This window comes from Watersipora subatra, chromosome 2, assembly GCF_963576615.1.
Source record: "Watersipora subatra chromosome 2, tzWatSuba1.1, whole genome shotgun sequence".
Lineage (NCBI taxonomy): Eukaryota > Metazoa > Bryozoa > Gymnolaemata > Cheilostomatida > Watersiporidae > Watersipora > Watersipora subatra.
In genome coordinates, this window is record NC_088709.1 from 14612969 (window position 1) to 14627763 (window position 14795).

A 14795-nucleotide genomic window follows, 5' to 3' on the forward strand; every position below is an offset into this window, starting at 1 on the left:
CCAAAAGCTAGAGGAGGACCGAAAGCTTTTCCAAATAGTGTATCAGAAGCGAGACAGTTGTTAGCCAGCAGAGCACAGAGAGCTTTGTTGTACGCAGTTCTTCATTGCAAACACATTAGATGTATTTTGATATATTCATTTATAAATATAATGTACCTTTCTACTCGAATAAGTGGTTGGTTTATTGTGGAATGGTAAAAGCTTCATGGCAGATCCTTTACAGTAGTCCAAGTATATGATGTGCAGTTACCAACTCAGGAAGTTGTCATTTTAGAATAGTATTTTATTTTAAAATTGAACTGGCGGAGAAATTTAAAAAAACAAGTACGTTCAATCATCATGCAATGGAGTTGCAAGGCAATTGTGTTCAATATTGCCCATTAGCTACATTTGCATTAACTAAGATTGATTGACTAAGATAAGATAAGATAACTCATAACTTCTAAAGTATTAGAAGGCTCCTTCTAGATTGAAATTTAAAAGTTAAATTTCAAAAGCGGAAGTTTTAAGTTTCTCTACAATTCCTGTTGTCAGTTATTTAGAGTTAATCTAGCAAGTTACAAAACACTTACACACCTGATAGATCCCAATCATGTTTAATTTTTAACCAAATAAACTTTGCCTTCTATAGCTGTCTAAATAGAGCCATATATGTTATTCTTTGACAGCTATTTGTATAATTGAAACAATCCATCAGGGTAAATATTTATGATGAAGTTCAACAGGCCTTCAGTTTTAGCCATAACTCTAGCTGTGACATGAATTACTTTCGGTAAGCAAACATATAACTATTTTGTTACAATTTTCTCAAATTAATTAAAATCAAATTACAAAACTAATATTTTTATACTCATATATATATTTAGTGAATACTTGATTCAACGAAAGCTTGTTTATTTGACTTTCTGATAGAACTGCAGTAATTATGGTCATTGAGAATAAAGACACTTAAGGTGACATCGGTAAAACATTTAAAAAAACAGGAGGTAAGTCGTGATGATGTCAGCTGTTGGCTCTAATACATATTGTCAAGTATCAATAATAGGACACCAGATATGTAAATATTAATAGACTCTCCATGGCATTACTCACGTAGTTACAATTTACTGAAGAGGATAAGGTTAGGTAAGAGAGCAGCTGTGGTTCAGTGGTTACTGCACTAGCATTTAATCAATAGGTAAGTGGTTCAAATCACAGAAGGACCACCAAAGGTGTTAGGAATGACATCCAGCCACAATTGTTCCAGTAAAAAATCTCATGAGCAAATGGTCACAGTATATTTTGTGCAAAATACGCTGTTTGCGTTGGTGACCCCTACATGAATAAGCAAAAAAAGGACGAGATTAGGTTAGGCTGGAGGCTTCCAATAGTAATATATTTTTGTGTAGGCTGCTCTGTTTCTTTTACATCACATAATCTTGGTGTATTACTTAGTTATTGTATGATAGCAGAGTTATTAACGGACTCGGATCAGCTGAATAGATGATATCACTCAGTATAAACTGTATTTGAATATTAAACAAAGCACTTCTACATCTAAATAACTCATTCCCAATTTGCTATTACTCTAGAGTACAATTAAAAAACTACAGACAGGCTCATTACTACTATGAGCAAGGCTATGTGACATCCACTGAGCTCATTGCGGCAAACTGAAGGTGCCTCTCCAGGCAGAGTGTAGTATACTGAGGTATTGTTTGGGTTGGGTATGAAGTATTATCACACTACCTTCTGACTGGATATGGATGGTATGATGCAAAGTCAGAGAAACATATAAATGACAATAAAATTGATAGTTCCTTGAGGCAAGGCGACAAGTCCAAAGGCAGTTATCACAACTGAAAAAACTGAGAAAACTAATAATATGCTTATGAAAAATCTGCAGAACAAATGTAATTTTAAAATGCACTCTCTGCAAATAGGAAGTAAAATATTAAACCAGACTGATCATTTTAAATTCCTAGGTATTTGGCTTGATAATAATCTGAATTGGTCTACTCATATATCTAACATACTAAAGGACCTTTGTCCAGCGGTTGGACTTTTCTATAGGTTATCAAAGTACTTCGCACGGGAAATAATGATTACATTATATAACTCCTTAGTAAATTCTAAACTTATTTACTGCATCGAATCTTGGGGCAACTCACCTGACATATTTTTAAATAAAATTAAAGTCTTTCAGAAAAAGGTAGTGTGAGTTATATGTCATAAACCCTTTCACCATCCATCAAAAGAGTTGTTTACTCAAACTAATATTTTACCAATAGATAAGTTGTATACGTTAAAACTGCTGCTAAGGGATCATACTGTATTTCATTTATCTGGAAATGGGGGACCACCACACTCTTATAGCACTCGTCACTTTCTTCTAAATCTTCATATTCCCTTATTTACATCTAGTGCTGGGCAAAAAACTATTCAATATCAAACAACCTTTTATTAGAATAACCTACCTGACAGATTGAAAAAAAATTGTAAACAAATTAGACTTTAAAAACAAGTAAAATGCTATCTCCTGCCTCTCTGACTGGGGTGGGCTGAGGCCTGTCTTTGTTTCTGCTGCTGTTGGCTGTTTTTGGGGCTTGCGCGACATTAGCTGGGCTACAGTGCACCTATCATCATTATTTCGTGCTCAGTTTGAGTGAATTTTGCTATAGTTTTGTTTTTTCATTTTCTCACTAATTTGTATTTAACCTGATATATTTGCTAATATGCAGTTTATTTTTCTGTACTGTTTTTGTTGATGAAAATAAACACACACACACACACGCGCACACACACAACTGGTTGAAATGCTTGATCTAATTGCATACTCGATCGATAATCTACTCTAATCTGATAATCTAATACTCTAATCGGTTTTAACTGCTTGGTGATAGATCCACAGGCACCTAACAATGCCTCTGACACGAGAACTACAATGTATACCATAGGAATGTTATGTTGAATGATATTTGCTCTTTATCGTAAAATGAATTATCTATTTATATAAATCTCAGTGTTTGTCTCTCTTTGTTAAACCCTGTGTCCGGTTATAGCAATTAAAATCTAGAAATGGAAAATCTGCACAGCACAGGATTTGATCTCAGAACCTCCAGATCTAGAGGCAAACTTAACCATTAAACCACACAGAAGAGATTCATTGGGCAAATAGTCATTACATTGGTTAAGATACTCACGCTTAAAGCGCTTGTTTGGGGTTAATAACTAGCACTGTTGGTCGTTACGGCGTAACATTTGTTAAGCTGGCCTGAACTGCAGGTATTGTTTTAGTAAAGATTTTAGTAAATATCTAGCTTTGCAGGTAAATTTTAACGAAAATGCAAAAAGACACACTGTGAGATTTATATAGATATACACGTGTGACAGAGCTTACCACACACACTTGTTTAATTAAACTCCCCTGTATAATGAAACCCTAAACACCCAAAGACTCAGTGCTGCAACGCACATAGCCTCCGAACTTCAATGTTATATGGAGTTTTCTACTCAGAACTAGCTTCAGAACACTGAAGTGTGAAGGAGCTATCACAATGCGAAGCCTCTGTACCTGAACTCGTAAAAGAGAAGAACTGACTCAACTCATAACTTGAATGACAAACAGGAAACTGACTTTCGGCATATTTTTATATCTATCTACTGATCGATATCTGTCAGCCGCACCAAAGACGTAGCTCATACCAAGAAACCTGTTTGTTCCACTAAACATGATGAATATTTAGACACATTATTGTTATATTATGATATATATATATTTGTCTTCTATAATTTGACATTGTTTGTATTACACTTACACACTGATTCACGACTGCTGAAGTGATCAGACTACAAATGCTTTTTCTCATGCTAGTTGTAAGCTTGTGTTTGCTGTTTTGCTATTCACAATGTTCATTGCTGTTATCAGTTCTGTGAATTGTAGTTCGGTTGTTGTTAGTGAATAGAACAATAAACAACTACTCATAGAGTGTAGATAAATATTTTTGTCTTGTTATTGCTATTTTAATGCTATTTAATGTTATTTTTATTTGTTGCACAAATTATAGTCTTGTTGCTGTTGATACATAAAACAATAAATGACTACTCACATTATTTAAATAAATAATATATATTTTGTAGGTTTTTAAAATCAGCAAATCAAAATTGTTTGAGCTTTTCGTTCAAATAGAAAGCAGATCTGTTACTCTGATGTTATTTGCACTCTTATAGGTAGTTATGATTCCTCCAATATATTCCTTCCTGCAATAATATTACTCTCAAATTGCTGCACTAACCTTACTACTAACACTAGACTGAACAAGTAATGCATGTCAACTATATTTTAGATTGTAGCGGTACACAAAAATAAATTCGACAGTAATCAATGCAAACAAAATAAAAAAGCATTCATGTATATCATACACATGACTAGAACTTGAAGCAGTCAGCCAAAAGAGAGTTAAACTTGTGGTAAGCAGGAGTACCCGGAGCCTATGCTGTCGGGGCTGGCAGTCTAGAACATTCCACAGACGCTGTGATAGCAACCAGTTAGACCATCAATCTTGTAGACAAAATCACCTGCACTAGTGCACCGCTGGACTGTCAGGGGATACGCAGCTTCCCATGGGTACCTGTTGGTGCAACGCAAAGAACCTCAGTCTAACTGCATGATTAGTCTTTGTACATTGGTTTAAATAAAACCTCAACTCATGTGATAGACACCTTTATGACCATTCAGCTAGAGCATGTTTGAATTTAAGTTCATTTTTAAACAATTTTGAATTTGCTTAAATTCAAACTTGAATCCGAATAAAATTTATTTAAATTTGAAGTTAGAAGTAAATTTGAATTGAGTTTGAAACAATTTTATTTGCTAAGCATACCAGCATAAAAACTGTCTAGTAACATAGAGTAAGTGCAAAACAGGTTTATTGTTGAGTGTTTCCAAATATAATCATTCATTAGTCTAATATAACTATAATTGTGTAAACTATCCAGAGAGACCAGAAAAATTTAAAGACTAATTTAGGTCAAAATACTTTCAAAATAATGATAGTAGCAAGTGTTTGGTTTGCCTCAGCTATTCTTGAGTTAGGTTGAGAGGTGTGGTCAGTCGTTCCATAATCAACTAAACTTGATCTTTTGTTTTTTTAAATTTTGGTGGTTGGACTATTGTTTATTCTGGTCGGTCTTGTTGATTGATGACACCAGCTCAAGGATGATTTACTTTAGGCCATTCTCTTAGTCTAGTTTTTCCAAGCAAACAACAGAAGTAGACATGACATACTTATTCACGTATTCAACGAAAAATTTGTTTTTTTTTGCTCTGCTCAAAATTATTAGTGTTGATGACAAAAAACAAAATTAATGGTTTTTGGACTACTTGTAGACAATCCATGACACATGAAATAAGCAATGGTTTGACAGCAATCTTTACTATAATAAGAGCTGTGTCCATTCGTCTGTCTGTCTGTCTGGCTGTCTGAAGACAGGCATGCACTGAGGGTTAGAAAAAAGTTGCACTGCACAGGTATCGAATCCAGTTATTTAGATTTACAGCCAAGCATCTGCATCAATCATCCACCTTTCCACATTTAAGAATAATTGTGCACATAGTTATTACGCCTGCAGTACATTATATCTCATGGCACTGACTGCCAACATACGAGTGCTAATAAACAGAAAATGTGCAATCACTAAAATGTCAGCAAGCTAAAGTGAACTGATAAAAGCTGTCACACATCTAACATTATGGCTTTTATGCATTTAGGTTTTTATTCTCATTTTTTTATATGATTGATTCAATGCATCAGCGACTCTCTCATTTTACTGGTTGACTGTTATTTACGGGTCAGTTTACTTAATAATGACTAAATAGAATGACTAGCTAGTAACTGTTTGGCCTATTATTGAATACGAGTAAGTTCTTACCAGGAGCAGTCACCCGACCAGGAGCCATAGAGCTCTACCTGAAGGGTCTCTCCTACATCAGTCGGCATATCGGCATCTGTCCAGATTCCACCGTGACTTCCACAGGAGTAGGCAGGAGAACAGGAATCTCGAATTCGATTTCCACCATCGCCAGTAATTCTTCAGTAAAAACAGGAAAGGCAATTAGGTAACTTTTAAATGATAAAAATTGAATACAGTTTATTTTTATACAGTTTAGAGTAATTTCTTATCATAATAAAAAAATTAGTATTTACATAGTGGTAATGTAGTGATAACAGTAGTAGCAGTAGTAGTAGTAGTAGCAGTAGTAATGGTAGTAGTAGTAGTAATAGTAGTAGGAGTAGTAGTAGTAGTAGTAGTAACAGTAGGAGTAATATTAGTAGTAGTTGAAGTAGTAGTAATATTAGTAGTAGTAACAGTAGTAGTAATAGTAGTAGTATTAGTAGTAGTATTAATAGTAGTGGTAGTAGTAGTGATAGTAGTAGTAATAGTAGTAGAAATAGCAGTAGTAGTAGTAATAGTAGTAGTAATAGTAGTAGTAGTAATAGTAGGAGTATTATTGGTAGTACTAATAGTAAGAGCTAGCTGAGTTAAACTTTCCTACATTGACTCAGTAGAGGATAGCCTGTCTTGACAAACTGTTGTTTTTGCGGAGTTGTCCCCCGTCGCGCGGGTGAGCAACACAACTTGTGTTGTTGCTCGCCCGCTCAGCGGGGGACAACTCCGCAAAAACAACAGTTTGTCAAGACAGGCTAAGTAGAGGACAGCTGTGCCAGCTGTCAATAGCATGACTGTCAACCTGTACATGTAATAAATGTACTGCCGTAAACTAATAGAGCTATTAACAAGACTTAGTAAGTTGTCAGATAACATCAGAGTCAGGTCATCAATTTTCTATCAACCGGTTTCCACTTGTTATTCTGTAATCACTCATCTCTCAATATTTTAAATAAACAAAGAATAGTTACAGTATTGAACTGCAGTTACAGTATTGAACTGCAGTTACAGCATTGAACTGCAGGTACAGTATTGAACTGCAGGTACAGTATTGAACTGCAGTTACTGAATTGAACTGCAGGTACAGTATTGAACTGCAGGTACTGTATTGAACTGCAGTTACAGTATTGAACTGCAGTTACTGAATTGAACTGCAGGTACTGTATTGAACTGCAGGTACAGTATTGAACTGCAGTTACTGAATTGAACTGCAGGTACAGTATTGAACTGCAGGTACTGTATTGAACTGCAGTTACAGTATTGAACTGCAGTTACAGTATTGAACTGCAGGTACAGTATTGAACTGCAGGTAAAGTATTGAACTGCAGTTACTGAATTGAACTGCAGGTACAGTATTGAACTGCAGGTACAGTATTGAACTGCAGTTACTGAATTGAACTGCAGGTACAGTATTGAACTGCAGGTACTGTATTGAACTGCAGTTACAGTATTGAACTGCAGTTACTGAATTGAACTGCAGGTACTGTATTGAACTGCAGGTACAGTATTGAACTGCAGTTACTGAATTGAACTGCAGGTACTGTATTGAACTGCAGGTACTGTATTGAACTGCAGTTACAGTATTTAACTAAAATTAAATTGAATCACAGATACATTAAAATTGGATCTGTAATTAAACCAGACTCTACACATACATTAAAAGGTCATGAAGTTTGTTCTATATCCTACCTGAACCACTGTGTGTTGTCAAACAGGTAAGCATCGCAGTTGTACTCCCCGTCAGGCTGTATGTCTGACCCTTCATTATCTAGCCGCCATGATCCCGTCAGATTAACTGTATTGGGAGAGCTGCAGGGACCTAACAAGCATGCTGTTTTATCAACTGTTTATGGAACTGAGAGGTATTCATAATCAATGCTAAACACTAGAAATTCCCCTGTCATACAGCCCACGACCAAAGTGATATTGGAAAAAAGAAAGGGTACTGATGGTTGAGAAATGCAATATTAGCAGCCAAATGGCACTGCAGTGCAATAGGATAATTGCAATGGTAGCTGTAATGTACTGGCTGTGGGTGTTATTATGTACAACAAACAGCAATAATGAAAGGAAAGGATTATATGTTTATATCTCTCCCCTGCAATAGGAGAAATGCAATATTAGAAGTAAAATGCACTGATATTATTAGAATAACCAATATTATTAATATAGTAATACAGTAATAATATAAAACCAATGCACAATTTTGTTTACATTTCAAAACGTCATAGCTAACAATATCGAGAAGTTGTGATATTTATATAGATTTTTAGAAAATCTATATAACAAAACTGTGTAGAAAAAATAATAACAGTAACATACTGCCCATCATCGATGTTGTTAGTGTGACTATAACACTTCAATAGTCATCCAAACTTATAATTAAATATTGTAATAATCTCATAAGAATCGTTAGAAAAAATATCATTGTCATTTCCTTTACTTTCACTGCGTTGGACATCAGATAGAATACCAAAGTACTCAAAAGTGTCTAAAATGTCAGTTACTTTGAAATCGGCAAAAAAGAAACGATTATATTTCAGTGCTTCTACGTTAATTACAGAAACCTTGGGCAATTCGACAATGCTATAGACTGGTGAAATGTGCACTTTATTTTTTCGTGAAATGCGCACGACTTAATGGTTTTATTCTCTGTCGCTTGGGGTTTCAATTGCCAGTCTTAATTTTGATAAAAGTAAGGCTTGGCAAGTTTTAATAACGATTTTCAGCCAAATTAATCTGTCTATTTGTGTATAATCCGTTCAGCTTGGTAAGTTTTAAAATACTGTCAACACTTTTCAAAGACTTGGTAATATATTTAAATAGGTTTATATGAGTTTTGTATCATTATTATACTTAAACGACTCCAGAAAAATGGTTAAATTTGTTGATGAGATTTCGGTACAAGGGTTTGCGACGTTGTTGATGAATAATTTTCGTGAGTTGTGTGCACATGCATTTATCATAGAACTCTTAAACATTTGCTCCGCTCATTTGGTCATGGGAATAGCTTTCTTTAATGCCCTTCAGATGAGCGTGAAAAATCAAATTTTGTAATGGATATTTTAATTACCCTATATCCATTAATCTGTGTGAGTAAAATATTATGCTATTATTATACAAATTGACTGTGAAGAAAAAAGGCAGCCATTTAATTTTGTTTGATAAGAGGCATCAGTGCAGTGCTTAACATTTAGAAGCCTCTAGTATACAAGTCAGCCCCTGGTACTAGACAGTATTTACAACTTTCCATTGGCTATAAAAGTTCTTAGATTAGCACATGCTCTTTTAAACCAAATACCGTTTTTTTTCACATTTTCAAAGCAGTGATGCCCTAGAAGTATCTGAAGAGACATAATGATTGCTGTACACCGAGTCTGATAGAGTGTGAATATTTGTTATGAATAGAAAACAAATAGTTTAGCGTAAAGCTCTTGTTGCTGCGGAGAAGAAGCTTTCTAGCTTTGTCTGTTATGATTCTTCTTCACCAAGAACTTCAATCAGTGTGTCATTGGAAACGAAGGTTGTGGTCCCAGCCATTTTCAATTCTCAAAATTTCAAAACTAATAATCCAGTCAACTTAAAACTTTGGAGTTATACTGAGAACAGATTACGCACAAAGCAATAAAAATTCCATACTCTATGTAAACAGAAAGTGCAAAAAAAACTAAGTGAAATTACCCAACAGGGTTTATGCAGGCAAAGAATCGGGTGAGAAACAAGTTCCCCGAATTATCTTGGAACCAGGCTTCAAAGTGGTAACTAATTTATAGAATTTTATATATTTCTCAAAATTATGTAAATATCTACTGTTTTTACTGACTTCGCTATGTGAAAAAGCAGGGAGCTTATCACTGGAGAATAAAGAATATGTGAGAATCGACTATACAACTAACACAGATATGTTAAAATGCTGGGTTCTTACCTTCAGGCAATGGATCCTCGGTTGTCTGCTCACCAAAGCATTCTGAGAAGAGCTCAGAAACGACTCTTCTTAAGATGCCTGTCAGATCCTGATCGATTTCTCGCTTGCTCCGAAGGCCTTCATGAATAAATTTTACACGTTCATTTTAATTAGAAATTCTGCCATACAACAATTTCAATGCCTAAACACTTTTGGATAAAAGTTTAATATAAACTACTATTACTACTACTACTATTACTACTACTACTACTACTACTACTACTACTACTATTACTGCTACTATTACTACTGCTACTATTACTACTACTATTACTACTATTACTATCACTACCGCTTCTACTACTACTACTACTAGTACTACTACTAGTACTACTACTAGTACTACTATTACTACTATTACTACTACTATTACTACTACTGTTACTACTGCTACTACTACTACTGCTATTACTGCTACTATTACTACTATTACTGCTACTATTACTATGATTACTACTACTGCTAATACTATTACTACTACTATTACTACTACTACTACTACTACCACTATTACTACTACTACAATTACTACTATTACTGCTCTTATTACTATAATTACTATTCCTACTATTACTATTACTACTACTATTACTCCTACTACTATTACTCACTACTGCTATTACCACAATTATTATTACTGCTACTACTGCTACTGTTACTACTAATACTACTACTGCTACTCCTACCACCATTATTACGTCTACTATTACTAATACTACTGTTAATACCACAACTGGTACTGATACTAACACTGTTACTGCTGCTATTGGTGTTACTAAATACTATTGCTACTACTACTTCCATAAGCTCACTTACTTGTGCTAGAGGAATGCAAACCCGAGATTGCTTTCATGATTTTGGCAACACCTGCCTCTCTCTTATCTCGAAGAGCACCTTGCATAGACAAGTTCACTGCAACAAACACAGCTGCTGAGTTCCTTTTTAAAAACAATTCTTATATTATCGGTAACTTTCTACAAATTGTTGTATGTAGTTCATAGGAAATAGTAGACACCAACCATACTCACTTCAACACCATATTTTACCAATTATGCTATTCAGAAACTTGAAAGAAAGATTTCGGACTCACCTGCCCCAAGCAGTACCAAAACAGTTGCTAGGTTGGTAAAGGTGTTCATGTTGATGGGTGAAAATCAGACCAGTAGTGACAAAGCAAAGATGACATGCTGCTTTTATACTAATTTGCATGCTTGAATTTTGGCAGCTGGCATGACGCTTGCTCAATTCTGCTGGCTGACTGGAGCGTTGCGTAACTGTGAGTGACAACAAATGTTTGTTATGTGAAATTCTGGCTTTCCGCATTAGATCCAACAGAATAAGGAAAACATGTAGAGACTAAAGACTGGTTAATTGTGCATATAATATGTACGTATATTATTAAACAATGTCTAAGTTTTGTTGTACAGCTGTCGATTAATCATATCTGACCGATATTAAGCCTTAAATTACCGCAGGCTGTTGAGAATGAATCCCATCACCGTACCTTTCTTTGTAATTTAATCATAGTAGAACAAGAACTACAGTAGGTAGAGTCTTTGTAAGTTACTTTGTTTAATGTGAATCAAAGAATTAGGTTAATTATGTAGTGCAGAGTTGTCTCCCCAACAAAAGAATTGGTGTAGACAATTACTGGTGTGTCAACTCTAGTAATAGATTGCGAGGAGCCTACAACATGGTTTGAAAAATAGTACGGCTCATGTAACTTGGATACTTGACAAGTACTGAAGCTGAGCAAAGTCGCGAGATCACAATTCAATATAATAACAGGACTATGTGACTGGCCACATATATACACATAAATATACATGTACATATATACTGCCATATATATGTGCATATACATGTGAATATACATATACGGATTAGCCAAAGACTAATAATGGATTTCGACTGAGGTTCTTTGCATTGCACCCACAGGTACCCATAGGAGGCTGCATATCCCCTGACAGTCCAGCGGTGCAGTAGCGCAAGTGACTTTGTCTACAAGACTGATGGTCTGACTGGTTGCAATCACAGCGTCTGTGGAATGTTCTAGACCATCAGTTCCGACATCATAGGCTCCGTGTACTCCTGCTTACCACGAGTTTAACTCTCTTCTGGCTGACTGCTTCAAGTTCTAGTTATGTTTATGTTATACATGAATGCTTTTTTGCTTTGTTTGCATTGATTACTGTCAAATTTATTTTTGTGTACCGCTACAATCTAAAATATAGTTTACATGCATTACTTGTTCAATCTAGTGTTAGTAGTAAGGTTAGTGCAGCAATTTGAGAATAATATTATTGCACGAAAAAACTGATTGGAGGAATCATAAACTCCTATAAGAGTGCAACTAACATCAGAGTAACAGATCTGCTTTCTATTTGAGCGAAAAGCTCAAACAATTCTGATTCGCGGATTTAAAAAAATTCACAAATGTATATTATTTATCTAAATAGTGTGAGTAGTCATTTATTGTTTTAAGTATTAACAGCAACTAAGCTATAATATAGAAACTTTTAAATAGCATTAAAAATAACATCAAAATGCATGTGCATTGAGTACATATACGTACATGTATACATGTACATTTACGCATACGTACACGAATACGTACACGTACACGCATACATATGCATATTTAATTGTAAGTATTAGAAATAAATCCTGCAAATAAATGAATAATTGAGAGAGATGTAATAATAAAAATATTATGGTATTATTAAAATATAAATTTTTATTTTTGTAAAATTTTTATTTTTTAATAATTGTTATACAAATAATCTATTATTTTTACAACAGGTTTCCAGATTAACTTGTTCATCAGTTCTCCTGTTTCTTAGCTGTTGAACAACTCAGACCAAGATACTCAACAGAAGAAGATCAAGACCCTGGAGATAAACCTGATATAACAGAGGAGACAAAACTGCAACTACCAGCCCCTACAACTGTAACAGAGCAACCTCCGTCTAGAAGAAGACCACGCAACCCTCGTCTACCTGATGGAGATGAGTATAGCAGAGACAAACCCCGAAGGTCTAAGAGAACCAGAACGAACCTTTAGCTTAGTGAGGAGGTGTCATGCAAATGCCAAGTATTATTGGTACTTTGCCAACAAACCTTATGCTTATTAGCTAAAGCTTTATACAAGCTAATATTATATAGTACTGTCTCATTATAGCTATTAATAATGCTTGTAGCTTTTTACAAAGCTTTTCTATGACCAAACATATAAATACTTGGGTTTTCTGTTATCAAATCAGTTGTCTCTGGAGAGTGCAATAAACCACATTCCTCTAATTTAATACTCTATTTAATTGCTTCTGTGCAGAAACATAACAGAAGCTAATTGGCGACAAGGATTTCACAAGGACAAGGATCATAACTGTTCAAAATTGCACCACTACAATGGCAGAAGTAGCAGACCTGATCAAGCTAATGCAGAAGCAGCAGGAGGACCAGAGACAGCAGCAAGAGGAATACAGACGTCAGCAAGAAGAGCAGCAAGAGGAATACAGACGTCAGCAAGAAGAGCATAGACAACAGCAGTATGAGGAGTTCAAGCAGCAACAAGAGGAATACAGACGTCAGCAAGATGAAAGAATGGAGGAGAATAAGAAACTGATGGAGCTACTACTACAAAACCTACAACGGAAACAAGAAACAGCTGCAACCGCTGTTCCAGCCTTCCCAGGTTTTGACCCAACAGCAGAGCTACTAACAGATTACATAGACAGATTCAACACCTTCATTGCAGCAAATTCTATTCATCAAGACAAGATTGCTGGCACTTTTCTCACCAACCAACAGCCTACACTCTACAAGCAGCTTAGTAATATGGCAGCTCAGCTTTCAACACCCAAGCAGATCAACGACCTCAACATGGATGAAATACTGGAATTTCTCAAAGACCAGTATGACCCTAAGCGCTTCATTGTTAGAGAGCGTTACAAGTATTGGAGTGACATGCAGAGGAAACCTGGAGAAACTATTCAAGAGTTAGCTGCCAGAATTCGTCAAGATGCAACTACATGTGCCTTCATAGACATTACAGATCCATTAGATGAGGCTCTCAGAACAAGATTTATCTGCTCTGTAAACAATGAAGCAGTTCTCAAATCTCTCTTCAAGGTCAAGGACAATGAACTCAACTTCAACAAAGCTATACAGGTAGCACAGGAAACAGAAGAAGCAGCTAAAGTTGCCAAAGAGACAGTTTATGGAAACTCGTCTAAAGTCAACAAGGTTGCTCAACAGAAATCAAGATACAAACCACTCCAGAAAAACAACTCTACACCTGACAAGCAGAAGGAAGGAAAGCTATGCTACAGATGTGACCAAACTAACCATACAGCGGATGACTGCAGATTCAAAGCAGCCACCTGCAACTTTTGTTCTAAACAAGGTCACATAGAAAGAGCATGCAAGAAAAAGAAATCATCTGCAGCAGGAAAACCAGTAAAGATGATAGAATGCACATCAACCAAGATGGTGAAACTTGCTGAAAACATCAAACTGGAGGGAGACAACTTCACACTTGAACTGGACACTGGAGCTTGTGACAACTTCATCTGTAAATCAATATGGGAGAAGCTAGGAAAGCCAAACCTAAAACCTACTACAGTTAACTACAAATCAGCCTCAGGACATCTCATAGAGACGCTTGGCAGATGTGAGCTAACTGCCCAATTGGATGCACAGAAAGAAGTCAGACTACCATTTGTGATTAGTGCTGTACAAGATCTCAACCTACTAGGAAGAACTGCTATACAGCAACTAGGCATCTCTATTGATGACAAGCTACAACAGAACCTTGTATCAACAATCACAGAGAACCAGCCAGATGGGAGGTTACAAATCAAGTGTAAGGAGATGTGCAAAGAATTTCCAGAAATATTCAAAG

General features: G+C 35.6%; 1 protein-coding gene across 1 annotated transcript; it reads right to left on the reverse strand.

The window, feature by feature from the left end:
- Positions 1 to 4301: 4301 nt before the first annotated feature.
- LOC137387799 (uromodulin-like) lies at positions 4302 to 11044 on the reverse strand. Its single transcript, XM_068074308.1, has 6 exons — positions 10983 to 11044; positions 10709 to 10804; positions 9854 to 9970; positions 7618 to 7747; positions 5911 to 6069; positions 4302 to 4610 (listed from the first exon to the last, which is right to left on the reverse strand). Exons 1-6 carry the CDS (start codon positions 11029 to 11031, stop codon positions 4493 to 4495), a joined length of 669 nt encoding a protein of 222 aa, XP_067930409.1. The 5' UTR covers positions 11032 to 11044; the 3' UTR covers positions 4302 to 4492.
- Positions 11045 to 14795: the final 3751 nt, after the last annotated feature.

Bases quoted from the DNA above. Each gene is read 5' to 3' on its own strand.
- LOC137387799 (XM_068074308.1), bottom strand. From the start codon at position 11,031: ATGAACACCTTTACCAACCTAGCAACTGTTTTGGTACTGCTTGGGGCA. The intron at 6,070-7,617 runs GTAGGATATAGA...TTTTTACTGAAG, and splicing joins GACAACACACAGTGGTTCAG to AATTACTGGCGATGGTGGAA. The intron at 4,611-5,910 runs GTAAGAACTTAC...TTGCACCAACAG, and splicing joins TGGTCGGGTGACTGCTCCTG to GTACCCATGGGAAGCTGCGT.